At 38.0% G+C, this 16,118-nt stretch overlaps 1 protein-coding gene across 1 annotated transcript in view; it reads left to right on the plus strand.

Annotated features, from left to right (window-relative positions):
- The window catches only part of Epha6 (EPH receptor A6), a 951,985-nt gene that overhangs the window by 931,878 nt on the left and 3,989 nt on the right, over positions 1–16,118 (plus strand). The window contains 1 exon segment of the mRNA XM_028879452.2: positions 3,739–3,932. Within this exon segment, the coding sequence (XP_028735285.1) occupies positions 3,739–3,932 (194 nt within the window).

Here is a 16,118-nt window from a genome sequence, read left to right on the forward strand (position 1 = left end):
AAAAGACAGAGAGGTCAGCAAGAAGGAAAATTATGGGTCTCCTGATCCTCCACTGCCCCAGAGACAGCTCTGTGAGGACTGACACTCTGCTGGACACAAAAAGGTAAACTTTCTCTAAAGCAATACCACCTTCTTACCACCCTCTCTTCTCTTAGAAAAAAAGCATCAACACTGAGGGAGTTCGCTGCCTGATAGATGCCAAGTGGTCTGGATGTTTGGTGTGAACAATTTCCATGAGTTGTCTAGAAAAGCCTGAGGGAAATATAAATCTCTTGGGGGAGGGGGAAGGGAGACAATCTTAGCCAAATAAGTGTAATAAAGTTCTTTCTTAAGGAAGAGCAAGTACCCTGTCATCTGAATGGTCTAAGCAAACAATAAGATTTTGGGTAGCGTTGGTTGATGACATTTTTTTTAAATTACTACTATGTTCTTCAGGACTTCAAATGCTATCATGCTTTTCCCTGGGTCTATTTGAAGTAGCTAGATATTCCGAATTTTACAGAAATGTGTTCCCCTATCAAGACTTATCAAAAATTATTAATTTCTGTTTAAATCATTAGCATTTACTAATAAGTCAGACACTATTCTTTTTTTTCTTTATTTTATTTTACATACCAACCACAGTTTCCTCTTCCTCCTCTCCTCCTGTTCCCTCCCCCCACCTCTTTTCCACACCCCCATCCACTCCTCCTCCCTTTCTATTCAGATGGGGTAAGTTCTCCCTTGGGAATCCACAAAGCACGGCATATCAAGTTGTGGCAGGACCAAGCTCCTCTCCCCTGGCATCAAGGCTGAACAAGGCATCCCACCATAGGGAATGGGTTCCAAAGAGCCAGCTCATGCATCAGGGACAGGTCCTGGTCCCACTACTAGACACCCCACAAAAGACCAAGCTACACAACTGTCACCCAGATGCAGAAGGCCTAGGTCAGTCCAGGACTTATTTAGGTGCATGAAATTGCTTTTTGGAACACATTCTCTAGGGTGAGAATCCTTGCTCAGCCTTGACATGGGGGTCGGGGGAGGCCTTACCCTCTCTGAGGAGTGGATGGGGAATGGAATTGGGAGGGAGTAGAAGGAAGGGAGGGAGGGAGAACTGGGATTGGTACATCAAATTAAAAAAAAAAATCTTTTTTAAATAAATAAATTTTAAATAACAGAAAAAGTAATAGATACAATAGTAGAGCTTGCATAAGACTCAGAAATGTTCAGAAATGATGACTCAGTTAAACATTACAGTTTATAGACTACAAAATAATTTTTTAATTTACTGAGCCCAAATAAAAACACTGGAGTCAAATTAACATGTATAATGACAAAGGGTAACATGGTAAGCAGTATTCATGTTTCCTTCATGGTATAAAATTTGAGAGGAAAACATTCTATCATGAAAATTAAAATCACTATCTGAGGAATAGCAGAGAAGACATCTGAAAGTCACAAGGAATTAAATACAGGTCCTAATTCTGCTACAGAGTAATGATGTGAATCTAAGCAAGTCTCCCTACCTCTCTTTTTATGATGTAAGGAATCGTGATGATGGTAACCACCATACTGCGTAATTTTAAGCAATAAACAAAAAAAAGTATAATGACCAAGCACATAGAAAAGTATTCAATAAAAGCAACCTTTTTCTCCTTACCTAACTTGTCACTGTTTTATTCTATGCACATATAATCACATAACTGTGGCAAATTTACTCTCACGTTCCCAGGGCACAACTTCAAAATTGTTCTCTAAAGTCATTCTGTCCTATTTTTTATAATTACTTCCAGAAGCTATTCACAGTAGTTTTGATTGATTTCAAGCATTTTTATCCATTTGTGTTTTACTAAAACATGTAAGAAAATGACTTAATCTCAAGCCTACTTGGAAAAAAAAGAAGTAGTTTTGAAAAAAGAAGAAAAGAAAAAGATGAGAAAAAATCATATTCAATAATGTAACATAAAATGGAGAGTAAAACATTAATATCCATGAGGATTAAAGAATTCTAGAACTGGGAGAAAGATCCATGAGTAAAGTGCCTGATGCTCAAGCATATGGACCCAAATTGGGATCCCCAGCACTCATCTATGAAGCTGAGTGTGCCAGCACATACCCATAATCCCAGCTCTGGGATGGAAGAGAAACCTGGGTCCCAGGGGCTCAGGGTCCAAAACAGAAAGTTCCAGGTTCAGTGAGAGATCCCACCTCAAAATCATAAGGTGAGCATTGATAGAAGAAGATAGCTGAAGTCATCTCTGGCGTCTTCACACCCATACACAGGAGATTACATGCACACACAAAGTACTGTGGTCACAAAACTGTTGAGGTACTCACAAGAAATTCTATAATACTGAAAAAGTTGAAACTTGGCGATTAAGAGGATTCTGAGGATTCTGAAGAATATTAATGTTTCCTTTGTACAAAGTGCACCTGACATCAATTCAGACTATTTTAGAGTCATGTCAAATGTGTCAGTGTAAGAAGAAATTAAAATGAGATGTCAGTATTCAAAAAAAAAATACACATAGAATGTATGTAGATGGTCATGCAACAGATATCTTAATGTAACGATATTAACATTAAGTTTTATATTTCGATTGTTGGTGGGGAGGTAAATTTGATTGATGTCTGTTCTAAATACATTTGATACTCAGTTTTCTTGCTTTTAAATTTGTACAAGAAAAAAAAAATACTCCCCAATAGATGGTGCAAGAGCAAAGGTTCAAATGACTACCTTTGATCTGTTCTTCAAAAGCTAATCTGTATAAATTCAGAATCGGTTTTATTCCATCGCCAGTAAATTCCTCAAGGAGGGGCTGGCAGGTAATACATTAAGCAAGGAAATGGCCTACGTGGCCTTTAAGTGGATTCTAACCACCAGGCTGTCATCTCCTGGTCATTCTTAACTCTTAAGCAGATTCCTTTCTCTAGACCTGGACAGGAAGTGATAGTTTAAAATAAAGTAAGTGAATTAAAATTAACCCAGATAGAAATTTCAGTCCCTCAGTCCTGCTAACTGCACAGTGACCGCACACAACTGGTCACCACCATGTCCTACAGAGAGAGCCCCTCCCTCACTAGAGAACCGCCTGTTGGGTACTCAGACTGAATGCCCCTATGTCCATAGGACTTGGTGCTTGCCATTGTTAGCTTTTCATATTTTGAACTCCCTTAGGGCTCATGGGAAAACAACTTCATTGCCAGGTCAGTGTCAGACTAAAGGAAAATCTGAAGTCAATGAGGAGAACCGAAATAAACAACAGAGAGAGAATAATGGGTTTTTAAAATACACTGGTTATTGTAAGGAGGATGAAAAACGATTCGAGAAACAATCCTGTTTGTCACGTACAGTTTGCCCTGAATGTATCCATATCATGTCACATTTCTGATGTTGGCGTCGGGGTTTCAGATAGTCCAACAAAGCAACACAGAAGCTATGCTTTTGAGACAGTGATGAAACTTAACTACATGGACTCCAGCAGTGCGTATGTACAGCACAATTTCTTCGCAAAAGGGGCAGCAGATGCTACTGAGTTACCAGCATTCCCTGTTCAGAACTTAGATATTTACCCTTGCTCAGGCCATGTTAGTCCTCTTGAGTCATTTTTATGCTTATTAGTATTTTGGTTTTTACTGCTTGCATGTAAAGATGCTATTGTTTTTTTTGTTTTTTGTTTTTTTTTAAGATGCTATTGTTTAGCATACATCTTGTCACCAAAAGTAAGAGCGTGATCTGCATGTGTTTGCGTTTAGGTAATTTTGTCCATTGAAGAAGGTTACAGACTTCCTGCTCCGATGGGCTGCCCACCATCCCTGCACCAGCTGATGCTCCATTGCTGGCAGAAAGAAAGAAACCACAGGCCAAAATTTACCGACATCGTCAGCTTCCTTGACAAACTGATCCGCAATCCCAGTGCCCTTCACACACTGGTGGAGGACATCCTTGTGTAAGATGCATAATGTTGGTGTTGTTTTCCCCTGACAATCATAATCTCTTTCAGGCTACAGGCAAGAACAACAGGTAGAGGGAATGAGTTTTCCTTGGTCACTCACTGTCTAATTACCAACCCTGTATAAACCTTATTTTATTTATCAGCTGAACAGATAAATGATGAATATGAAAAAATGTGGGGATTTTTCACAAGAAAAAAATTTCCCCTTCTTTTCTCTCTGTTATCCATTCTATCTGCATTACTTTATTTACATTTCTCTTTTGTGGATCTTTGATATCTATGTTTACTGATCCTTCTTTACCTTTATAAGTAGAATTTGTGTGCATGTGTGTGTCTCCTCTGATTTTCTTTCCATTCTATGTCCATCCCTCTATTTGAAATGGCAAGCAGGGGAAATTTGTGAGTCACCAGAAGTGAGCATGCTCCTGATCACACCTCACTGTTGTTACTTTCCTCTCTCCAAACTAGAATAGGGTGGGTCAAGGCACTCATACACCATTTTGTAACCTTCAGTAGAACCAAGAAAATCTACTCACTTCTCTCTGAAGAACAATGATAAGGAGAAGAAGAATGGAAGCAAAAATAACCCTCATCTCTGTCTAAAATATTACACTTCAAATATCATCAGAGTCTGCTTTTAGCCTAGATTATAAATAGCCAAAGCACACCTTCCTGAATCACAAGATGACCACAGGATATGCAGACATTCACTGTGGGTCACAGGTCCCAGTAAGTTTAGGGTTTTAGTAACAATAATACTAGGCTCTTTAAGGGATATTTGAAACAGACCTCTTTTCCCAGCCGATCATGTAAGAGTTCGCCTCTAAATCACTAATTGGCAGTCTCAGCAAAATGAAGCCAAGCATGAAATAGCTAGTGATCCAACTATTGCTGCAGACTGCCTCCTCTGAGCAGTCCAACATCGGAAGCTGTGAGCAAAAGGCATAGAAAAGAAAAGCACTTTGGGTTTTATTACTAAGGCCAGGGACAGCCACTGAAGGATGTTTAAGCAAGAGAATAATGTGATTACAGTTGCACTTCTGGACTCGAAACCACTCGAGTGTTGATTTAGGCTATGAATGCAAAGCAAGGAACAGATGGGAAACAGAGCCACATGTGTCTTTTCAGAAATCCATGATATAAAAGTTCAAGGCCTAAGATGTTCCCAGCTAAGACTCCTAGCAATGGTGGAGAGGGTGCCTGAACTAGCCTTCCCTTGTACTCAGATTGGTGACTACCCTAATTGTCATCATAGAACCTATATCCAGTGACTGATGGAAGCAGATGCAGAGACCTACAGCCAAGCACTGGGTGGAGCTACTAGAGTTCAGTTAAAGAGAATTAGGAGGGATTATAGGAACAAAGTGGGTCAAGATCATGATGGGAAAAACCACAGAGACAGCTGACTCAAGCTAATAGGAGTTCACGGACTCTGAAATGACTGACAGCTGGAGAACCTGCATGGGACTGAACTAGACCCTCTAAATGTGGGTGACAGTTGTATGGCTTGATCTGTTTGTGGGGACCCTAGCAATGGGACCAGAACCTATCCCAGGCACATGAACTGACTTTTTTAGGGCCCATTCCCTATGGTGGGATGCCTTACTCAGCCTTGATGAAGGGAAAGGGTCTTAGTCTTGCCCCAACTTCGTATGTCAGCCAGTGTTGACTACCCAAGGGAAGCCTTACCCTCTGTGAAGAGTGAAGGCAGGGTGAGATGGGGGGAGGTGGGCAAGATGGGAGAAGGGAAAGGAGGGGCACCAGTGGTTGGTATGTAAAATAATTACTAATAATAACAATAATAAGAGTTAAGAAAATGGTTCAAGGCCTAAATTATAAAATGAGAATAAAGTTGAGATCAGGAGAAAAGAGAATGAATTTATTGTCTGGCAACATACACAAACAATATTTATGTGTCATGGTCACTGAATAAATATGGAAGGAAGAAAGAAGTGGATATTTCTCTTTTTTTTTGTACAAACAGTGGGTGTTATACATGCTAAGAGAAGAACAGGAACAAGTTCTGGAGAATAAATGAGATGATTTGGGGCATTCTGAGTCAGAGATGCCTGTGGGATAGTCAAGCGGAAACTCCATAGGTGCATAACTTCTGGATTGAATTTGAGGTAAAATATCTGGGCTATGGATCTGGCGAGAGAGCTCAGCAGTTAAGAGTGTGTACTATCCTTGAGTCAGTTTCTGACTGACTACACAGGGCTGCTCAAAACTCCCTGTAGCTTGAGCTCCAGGATAAACGACCCCCTTCTGTCTTCCATGGGTTCCTATACTCATGTATACATACCCACATGTAGACACTTGTCATAACATAATTACTTATTGTTCCAAAGTATAGGCTAAAGGTGTACATTTGAAATTGACCAGCACATAGATTATTACTGAAGGCATTAACATACTGAGATAACCTATGAAGAAAGTAAAGAATGCAAATAAACAGAGAAAAAGAATGCAACTATCTAAAGCACCAAGATTCAAGACATGATTCCCCCCCACACCAAAAATAAATAAATAAATAAATAAATAAATAAATAAATAAATAAATAAATAAATAAATAAATAACCAAAGGAGATTGAGAAAGAAGAGCCAGACTGGTAATGCAGGAACCATGGATGGAGCCACATCATAAAAGCCAAAAGAGAAGGCTGTGTCAAAGAAATGTAACACACAAGTCTTCACAAAGATTCAGAAAACACCAAGTAGAGTATTAACTGGATTAGCAGTGGGATGCACAGGTTCATAAGCAGCCTCAAAAGGACAAATTTTTATAAAATTTATGAGGCAATAAAGAGGGGATACAAAGTCAAAATAAATATCAATGCATAATAATAACTTTTATTTCCATAAACCTATAGGCAAGATAAATAGAGAAAATGTTTCTTGATTTTGTTTTCATATTTTCTTGAAAATACAGTGTTCATGCTTTACTATTGAGAGAACAACATACTACAAAATAAGTCTACATTCATGGAAGAGGAAATCACATCGTACCTCTAAAGCCAAATCATTTCCTCTGGGCTTCCTGTAACCCAGGGTTAACAACTTAATGGTGGCTATAGCAAAGCTATCTAACTGTGAAAATGGCTATAGTCATCATTTTTAATTGATTGCATTTTGAGACTGTGAATAATCTTCTTATTTATAAAATAAGAATCTCAAATCAGAGAATGACCCCAAAAAATGGAAAAAGAATACATAGATCAAGGCAGATGCAGGGTCCTGATTGATGTCCAGAGATCCATGATGAAGTGACTGCCATGCTCTATGAGCCCGGCCACACACAGACCAGAAGTTGCATCCTTCATCTAAGTTGCCAGCTTGGTTCAATTCCAAAACCTAATCTCTCTGAAGCAAATGGAAATTTTTGTGAGTGATTTTTCTGTCCTTGTTCATGACAGAGGCATATGAACTTTTTGTTTTAATATATTTGTGTTTGAAAAACAAAATGAACCAGAGTTCCCAGGGTATCATGCCTGAAACTAATCTTTATTCTTATTATCATGAGGGCCAGGATTGGATTTCCTTGTCTTCCCACTCATGCCATAGTCCCACTGCCATCCACACACTCTGTTTCCAGCCCCAGAGACTTGAGACACTTTAGTGTTATGAGATGGCCTGGTTGGTTTTGTGTTTACAAAATGATGACAAGCACCTCCACATGAGAAGTCCCTCCATCCCCCAAGTTCCAATAACACATGCCTGTCCCAGATTGATGTTGGATTAAGGAAACATGACCATCAATCTTTGTGACGGAATGCCTCTCAAACATGCCAGCTAGGGAGATGGCTTTGTGCATAAGAGTGCTTGCTCTGCAAACATGGGCATTAATCTGAGTTTGAATTGCCACCACCCACATTACAAAAAACAGCTGAGCATGATTGTGTGTGCCTCTATCCCCAGTATCAGAGATAGAGATAGTAGAAACTCAAGAGCTTGCTGGCCAGCCAGCCAGCCAAACCAAAATAACAAGCTTCCAATTCAGTGAGAAATCCCGTCTTAAGGCTGCAGGGCAGAAAATAAAAGATTTGATGTCCTTCTCTAGCTTCTGCATAACCACATGCATGCAACACACACACACACACACACACACACACACACACACACACACACACACACACACACACAAGCTGAAGAGCCTGAGTGGATAATGAGCAGCCACTCATCATTAGACTCTCCTTTACTCCAGTATCCCCAAATTCCAGGTTTTTCTCATTTCTACACCAACGCAGGCATTGTTCTTTCATCAACACTCTCATGGCTTTTATTCCACCTTAATTGCCTTTGTCTCAAGAATTCACCTGAGCCAGGGCGGTGGTGCACGACTTTAATCCCAGCACTTGGGAGGTAGAGGCAGTCAGATCTCTGTGAGTTCAAGGCCAGCCTGGGCTACAGAGTGAGTGCCAGGAAAGGCACAAAGGTACACAGAGAAACCCTGTCTCAAAAAACAAAAACAAAAACAAAAAAACCAACAACAAAAGAGAATTCACCTGAGAAACTTTTAATCTCTCTGTTGACAAGATAATAAGTGGGGAAAAAAGATGATCAAAGAGAATGTAGAAGGCTATGGACCCCAGAATTTAATAGTTTTCTGCTAGCAAATTAGCAATTTCATAAATCACACCGGTAGCCTTTCCTTGCAAACACCTGAGTATCTATAGGAAAGATGTTGATCTATGGCTTTCAGGACTGGGAAGAGCAGTGCTCACTCTTATCTTCTAACATTCCTACTGACATTCCTCTGCCCGATACTTCCCCAGGGGCATATTTTCATTTCTGTAGGGCTCCCAATACACTATTTTTTAAAAAGTATATGGACATATATGAGATCATGGTGATTTATGTAGCTGGAGGGCTTCTCTCCAGGTTCCCCAAGCCCCGCAGTCCCACAATCCACTTATAAAATAATCACTCAGACGCTTATATCACTTATAAACTGTATGGCCGTGGCAGGCTTCCTGCTAACTGTTCTTTTATCTTAAATTAACCCATTTTTATAAATCTATACCTTGCCACGTGGCTGGTGGCTTACCAGCGTCTTTACAGGTTGCCTCTCCTGGCGGTGGCTGCAGTGTCTCTCCTCCTTCTTCCTGTTTCCCCAATTCTCCTCTCTCTTTGTCCCACCTATACTTCCTGCCTGGTCACTGGCCATCAGTGTTTTATTTATATAGAGTGATATCCACAGCAGATTTATATAAGAATGTCCTTAAATCCAACCAACTGCTAAATAGATTTTCAAAATTACCATCTTGATGGAGGCAGGCAACCTTCCATAAATGCAATGTACCCTCATTAATCACTTTATAATAATTTCCTCCCAAAGAGTTATTTATAATTGTCACATGGTACACAATCCTTTGTAGAATAGGACTGACTGGGATCAAGGTTATGTGTAGAAGAGCAATGGAGGCCATGCCTGACTATACTTCTGTTCCTTTTCCTGTCTGTGTCCTCTCTCCCACAACTGTCTGGATCAACCTTGTAGTTCCCAGTTCCAAGTGGGTATCATCCTACAGAGTCCAGGGATGAATCTGGCCATCTGAAGTTTAATAATATACAATGTGACCTGATTACCATAAGGTGTCCTTTCAGGAAGCCCTACCTACCTTCCCCACCCTACCACATCTCCCAGCACATTCATTCTCCATCCATTCCAATGCTCCAGGCTCTGGTGTCTGCTAAGCATGTTAGACTGCAGTCAGCTAGCTGTGCTCTTTGGTGGTGCTGCAATGCAATCAAGAAATAGCATTCCTAGGGCTTAATGTATATAGCTCGGCGGTAGAACCCTTGCTTACTATAAGAAAGCCCCTACCTTTGATACATAGTATTGCAAAAAGAAAAAAGAGGAAAGGAAAGAGTAGGTAGCAGGGAGAGAAAATCACATTTCCAATTCTGTTCCAAGCCCACTGAAAGTCACTGGCAAACAATTTTGTGCTTTTTAAACATCAATTCAAATATGTTATCTGGGGATATGAAGCAATTGCTCAGATGGATGATGCTGGTCCGTAATGGTCAATGGGCTCACTAGTCACATTCTGCTCAAGCTAAGGCACATTGTAAATATTTTCACAACTCACTGGCCATGGCTAGGGATCTTGTAAATATGTAGTTCTTAGTAACTTTAATTACTATTTTCCTTAGTACATACAAGTGGATGGTTGGATTTTCAAGCACTTTGTTTACAGTGAATAAAGAAGGTAGAGAAACAATCATCCCAGTGCTGTAATGCTTCAGCTTCAGAATATGATGAGAAACCTAAGACCATCTTGTATGCAGTTAATAATTTTCAACAATTTCAACAATTTAATATACAATTTTCCATCTATTTTCAAAAGGTTTTTCACAACACTGACTATATTATCAACATCTACAAAATTGTTTATGTCCATAAACAAGCCTTGAGCAATGTGTTTTGTTTTGATTTTTTGTCACTGGTACTTTATTGATGTTTTGTCATACAGAAATAACTGGCTGGTCAAGCCTGTGCAGAAATTGCACAATAATCAGCTTTGTGGAAGGAAGATAGAATATGAAGCATTGGTCAGAAAGTATGAAGTTCCTACGTGCCCACAAGACAATCTAAACTGAATGAGCTACTCTTCTGGCACAAGATAATTACAATACTGCCTATAACTGTAGTAGTACTGATACATATTCTGTGTTACAAACAATAACAATTAGTACCACTTATTGAGACTGTAGTGTGTGCTAATCATTGTATCTACTGTTGTATCTACTGGGTACTTTCATTACTTATTTCTTTAATTATCACTACTGCTGTTCCCATGGCTCAGATAAGGAAAGGGAGACTCAAGGAGGCTGTTTGTCAAAAAAAAAAAAAAAAAAAAAAAAAAAAAACCACAAGGTTCATCAACTCCAAAGTCTATATTCACTCAGATTATACAGTAGAGAATAACAGAAAATCTACAGATGGTTCTTAGCCCTACACTATTCTGAAGATATGAGTATAAGAAAAGAAAGTGCATTTTTATTTTCCTAGTTAGATTTCTTTGTGCTAAATAAGACTTCATAGATGAAATTTATTAAAAAGCCTTTAAAAATATTTGGGTGTAGCACATCCTGTCGCTTTATTGTTTTTATCGAGTAAATACAACGATGTAGTGTAGCTGAAGAGCTTCTCTCCAGGTCCCGCCAAGCCCCTGAGGACCCCGCAACCACTTATAAAATAATCATTCAGAAACTTATATTAATTAAACTGCTGGGCCATTAACTCAGGCCTACCACTGACTAGCTCTTACACTTAAACTCAGCCCATTTCTATTAATCTATATGTCGCCATGTGTTCTGTGGCTTTACCTGTTGCCTTTACATGCTGCTTGCTGGGCGGCAGGCTGGAGTCTCCTCACTCAGCCTCCCTGTTCCCAGAGTTCTCTTCTCTGCTTGTCCCGCCTATACTTCCTGCCTGGTTACTGGCCAATCAGCATTTTATTTATACAGAGCAGTATACACAGCAATGTAGAGCATATGCCCTCCCTCATCTAGATAAATAGCACAGAAATAGACATATACTCCCTAAGCATCTTCCTACAATGTGCAGCCACTTGAAGAACACTAGCTGAGAACAGATATGACTACAACAACAACATAGAGAGATGAAGGAAATATGGCAAGAACATAGTTCCAGAATGACATCCTTAGGCATGTCTATAGATTGGATTTTCTGGTGCTGCATACACGTGTGGCTTCTTCCTGCCTGCAATGGCAGACATTACATCATAACGCTTTCCCGCTTAGCTCAAATGATAGGCTACTGTCATTGTTTGTGGAGTACTGTGACTTGATCCCATAGTGATATAATGACAGTTACTGCCAATACATTGTGACTACATGTGGTATGACATTTGTTTTTACTCTGGATCATTTCCTCACAAAAGACTCTTTCATTGAGATCCAGTGACCTATCTCTCTTTAGGGACCATGTCCTGGGTACTCTACTCAGAATTCTGAGAGATTACTTTAAATGCATTTTTTTTCTGTCTTACACTTATCTCTTTTTGTGTAGTTACCTATAATTTTAATTATTATTCCTGTATGTTTTACCAGTTATCAATCTTATTATGCATGTTTAATAATCTGAACAATTAAAAACAGAAGTTACTGAATAAAGCCTGACAAAGCTTAATGCCTCTAACTTAACACAGTTAAGAATCAGACTGCAAACATTATTCATTCATTCCCCTTAAGCATTAAGTAGAGGCAAAATACATGTTTCCAGGCATTTGATACTTTAGGATATTTTGAGTCAAATCATGCTTTAATTTCTAGTCTCAAAATTATTTCATTAATTTGTGATCAAGTTAAATAATAGGCTCTATTGAAAAGAATGCAATGTAAAAATCTTGAAAATTTGAAAAAATGCAAAGTAAAATTTTCTTTCAGTGACTGGATGGGTAATGTATATATTCAGATGTTGATATATGAATTAACCAAATGTAGAGAAGAATAGCCATTGAATCAAGAGAACTTCCTATAAAAGTGATAATATTCCTTAGTGCTGAGATTCCAGATGTGAACTGCTATATCCAGCTTACAATATATACTTCGAAAACGTGAGCTTCTGGCTAAGCTAGGAAGATGTTTCAGGTGAGCAACTCCACTAATCACAAAAGACCAGAGATTTCCACAATCACAGCCAAAAATACACTGAATTTATCACTGTACAGGTTTGATAGGAAAGGGCATTTATTGTTTATTAGGCAATGTTCTGGAGAATTCATGTGAGGGTGATAGTGTCCAACTCTGAAAGCCAGAATATAGCAGCATTTTTCAACTTCAGTATAAGATAAAATGAAATCAAAATTACCACATAGCCACTGTGAACAATGCGGGCCCCTTGACCTAACTAAATCAAGTGCCAAGCCAGCTGCAGAAAAGGCCATGGAGTTAACTAGGTTACTAAAGTGTGTGTGCGAGAAAGGAAATTATGACAATGGAAGACTGCGGGAGCAACTGGGAATGCTTTTCAATGGGGAAATGGGCCATTTCAGTCATTAGTTTTAAAGGGTGTTTGTTCTTCCATCGATTTTCTATGTTAATGACATAAAATTAGCAAATCACATTTCTGCTCACCAGTTGCATAAAATTGTGAAATCTCAAGAGGTGCTCCCGTGTCATCTCAGGGTAGAAAAAGAGACTTATTTAACTTTCCCTGTGCCTCAAGAAGACTATAAACTAGGTGTTAAGGTATATGACTATAATCCTGGAACTCTAGAGGCTGAGGCAGAAGGATCTAGAGTTTGAGGTCAGGCTGAGCCACATAGTGAAATACTATTTCACACAAACAAATAAAAACAAAAAAATAAAGAAATAATATAAAGGAAATGTAAATTTAAATTATTTTTTTAAATTTTGTTCCATTTTAACAAAATTCTCTAACAAGTAATTCCATTTATTAAAGCCATATTGTTCTAAAATAAGACATTCACCTATGGTTATTTATACTAATAGTCAATAAGGGTGTCCTAATCTTTTGAGAGTTAGTTGTGAAATACCGTGGTACTTCCTAAAAGATTATGTTATAGACACTGACTAAATAATTTAGGAAAAATATGCAGAAGCTATTTTGAATTCTCTTACATATTCAGAATGCATGCTTGACAACTGGAGATTCTAAGGAATGTTGTCATTAAAAAAAATCTAGTTAAATTTGTTTGCCACGATGGTTCTTATTTAGTATTTCATATATGAATTTTTATTTGATGATATTTATTAACATATATACAGCTAAGAAACTTGGAAGAAAAATTGCAACAATCTAGAGTCTGTCATTAGATGCTATGATAGCTTTTCAAATTTGAGCATGACTCATTTTTGTTTTGCATAAAATTGTGAGTCATTCTGATATTAACTAGAATGAAACAACCCACAGTTAAATAGCTTTATCATTATGGTTTAGCTTCCAGAATAGAAATTATTGAAATATACTGAAACTAAATAGTTTTTTTAAAGTAAAATCACCACTAAGGGAAACTATACTCAACATAGAGTACGGTGTACACAAACTCCTATTCCATAAAAAACACAAAAACTTCTGGGTTTCTCCAATATCCACACTTATATCCACCTCTAATTTAAATTGAATCTCAGTTTAGAAAAAGAAAGAAATCAATGTAGCAAAGAAAATATCCAAAGAAAGGAATCTGTAGCAAAGACTTAGTCCTGCATTGCAAGACACCACCTCCTAGTCTTTAGATGGTGAAAAAAAGTACAACTTGTGCTCCTCAAAGACTTTAAAGGAAAGGTAAAAAAAAAAAAAAAAATTAAGATTAAATTTGACTGTAGTAGTCTTCAATTTTCACCTTAGAATTTAATGCTCACTCTAATGTATACTTTATAAGAATGATACCAGAGTTAAATAGTATGTATTAGCCCAGAAATTCTTCCTTCATAGGGTTTTAGCCAAGTGCTTTTGAATATTAGCAAATTCTAGTTCCAATGAAAATACTGATGGCAAAAGCTTGATGAAATGTGTAAAATATTGATGTTCAAATTTCTGCAGATATTTTCATTCATTTAAAAAATACTAGGAACAAAATAATTGGAAGTTGGACTAACTTTCAGTGTCTAATAAAACAGTTTACTTGTAGTAAGAACATTTTTCATTATTTAGTAAATACTGATTTGAATGAAGTCATAAGCATATTTTTAAAGATAATTATTAGTTTACTAGATAATGTAAGTTCTGTATCTAAGAATGTTTAAATGAGACTTTGATTGTAATGCATCAATTATTACACAAACACTTTTCCTACCACGTGCTTGTACAAACATCAAAATATTTACATGTTCTTATGTTGTTCCTCTATGTGGTAGTATGAACCTCGGTGAGTAAAGCCTAAAAAATGAGACAGACTAAAGTCTCATGTAATAACAATTTTTATTCAATGCATCAGACAATTTATGTTGTGAGGGTATTCTGTGGGCTAAGCAAGGTCATGTAAGCAAAGCTCACTTGAGTCCAAGTTGTATACAGTCTCAAGGGCAAGGTCACATGAGTTTAAGCTGTATATGGTCAGGAGGACAACTCATGCTTGGAAACCTCATCCTGAATAAGAATGGGTAAGATGATGGATAATCTGAAGCAAACCCGCTCCTATTTACTACACCTGGGAGGGGCATTAAAGCACATTCCAAGACCATCCCATGTTATAGAGGAACAGAGGTTACCAGACTCTTGTCTTGTTTACTTGGAGTTGTCTCACTAGCTCTCAGAAATCTCACACAGCTTCATTCATGAACACACAGCTTCATTCATGGACTATAAGACGAATGCTACAATGTTTTACTAGAATGATTTAAGCCCCAAATCCTGAGTTATTTTACTATAATTTCTAAGATAATTCCATTTTATTCCCCCAACTTTAGGTAATATGTGTGTGTGCTATGTATACGTATGCATGCATTCACACATATCTTTCCTAGTCTTTCTGAAATAATGCCTTTATATTATTTCTGTGCTTAAAGTATAAAACATTCTCAGTTAGAATGCTTTTTGTATATATTTTAGAAACAAAAATGATTGAGATAATACAATTTTAATATCTATCAATACTATACTCCTTGACTTGGTAGCCCAAATTTCATTGACGTTTGCCTTATTTTATGCCTTTATATCTATGTTTTGAGCTACAATACTCATACACTATACTTGGTTATATGTAAATCCTACTTATGCAACTAAGTTTTATGATATCAGAAATTGTTTTTAAATAAGACTGTTTAAAAACATAATTTGAAGTTTGATCAATGAATTCATCATTAAAAGGAGAACCATCACAGTAAGTGTGGGGCCGGTAAAAGGACATGGATTCCTTTTTTAAAATTATTTATTTTACACGGGGCTGTAGTTTTTCCTTTCAGTCCCTCCCCCCAACCTCCCTCTGCCCCGACACCTCAATCCACTCCTCCTCTGTTTCTGTTTAGAAAAGGCCAGGTCTCCCATGAGTATCAACAAAACATGGCATATTAAGTTGCAGTAAGACCAAGCACCTCCCCATGTATTAAGGCTGGGCAAGGTGACCCAGTATGAGGAGGAGGGTCCCAAAAGCCAGGAAAAGAGTCGGCAACAGCCCCTGTTCCCACTGTTAGGAGTCCCATGAGAGGAACACAACTGTAGCACATAGAGTGGCTAGGTCAGTCCCATGCAG

This window comes from Peromyscus leucopus, chromosome 12 (genome assembly GCF_004664715.2).
Source record: "Peromyscus leucopus breed LL Stock chromosome 12, UCI_PerLeu_2.1, whole genome shotgun sequence".
In the NCBI taxonomy this organism is placed as follows: domain Eukaryota; kingdom Metazoa; phylum Chordata; class Mammalia; order Rodentia; family Cricetidae; genus Peromyscus; species Peromyscus leucopus.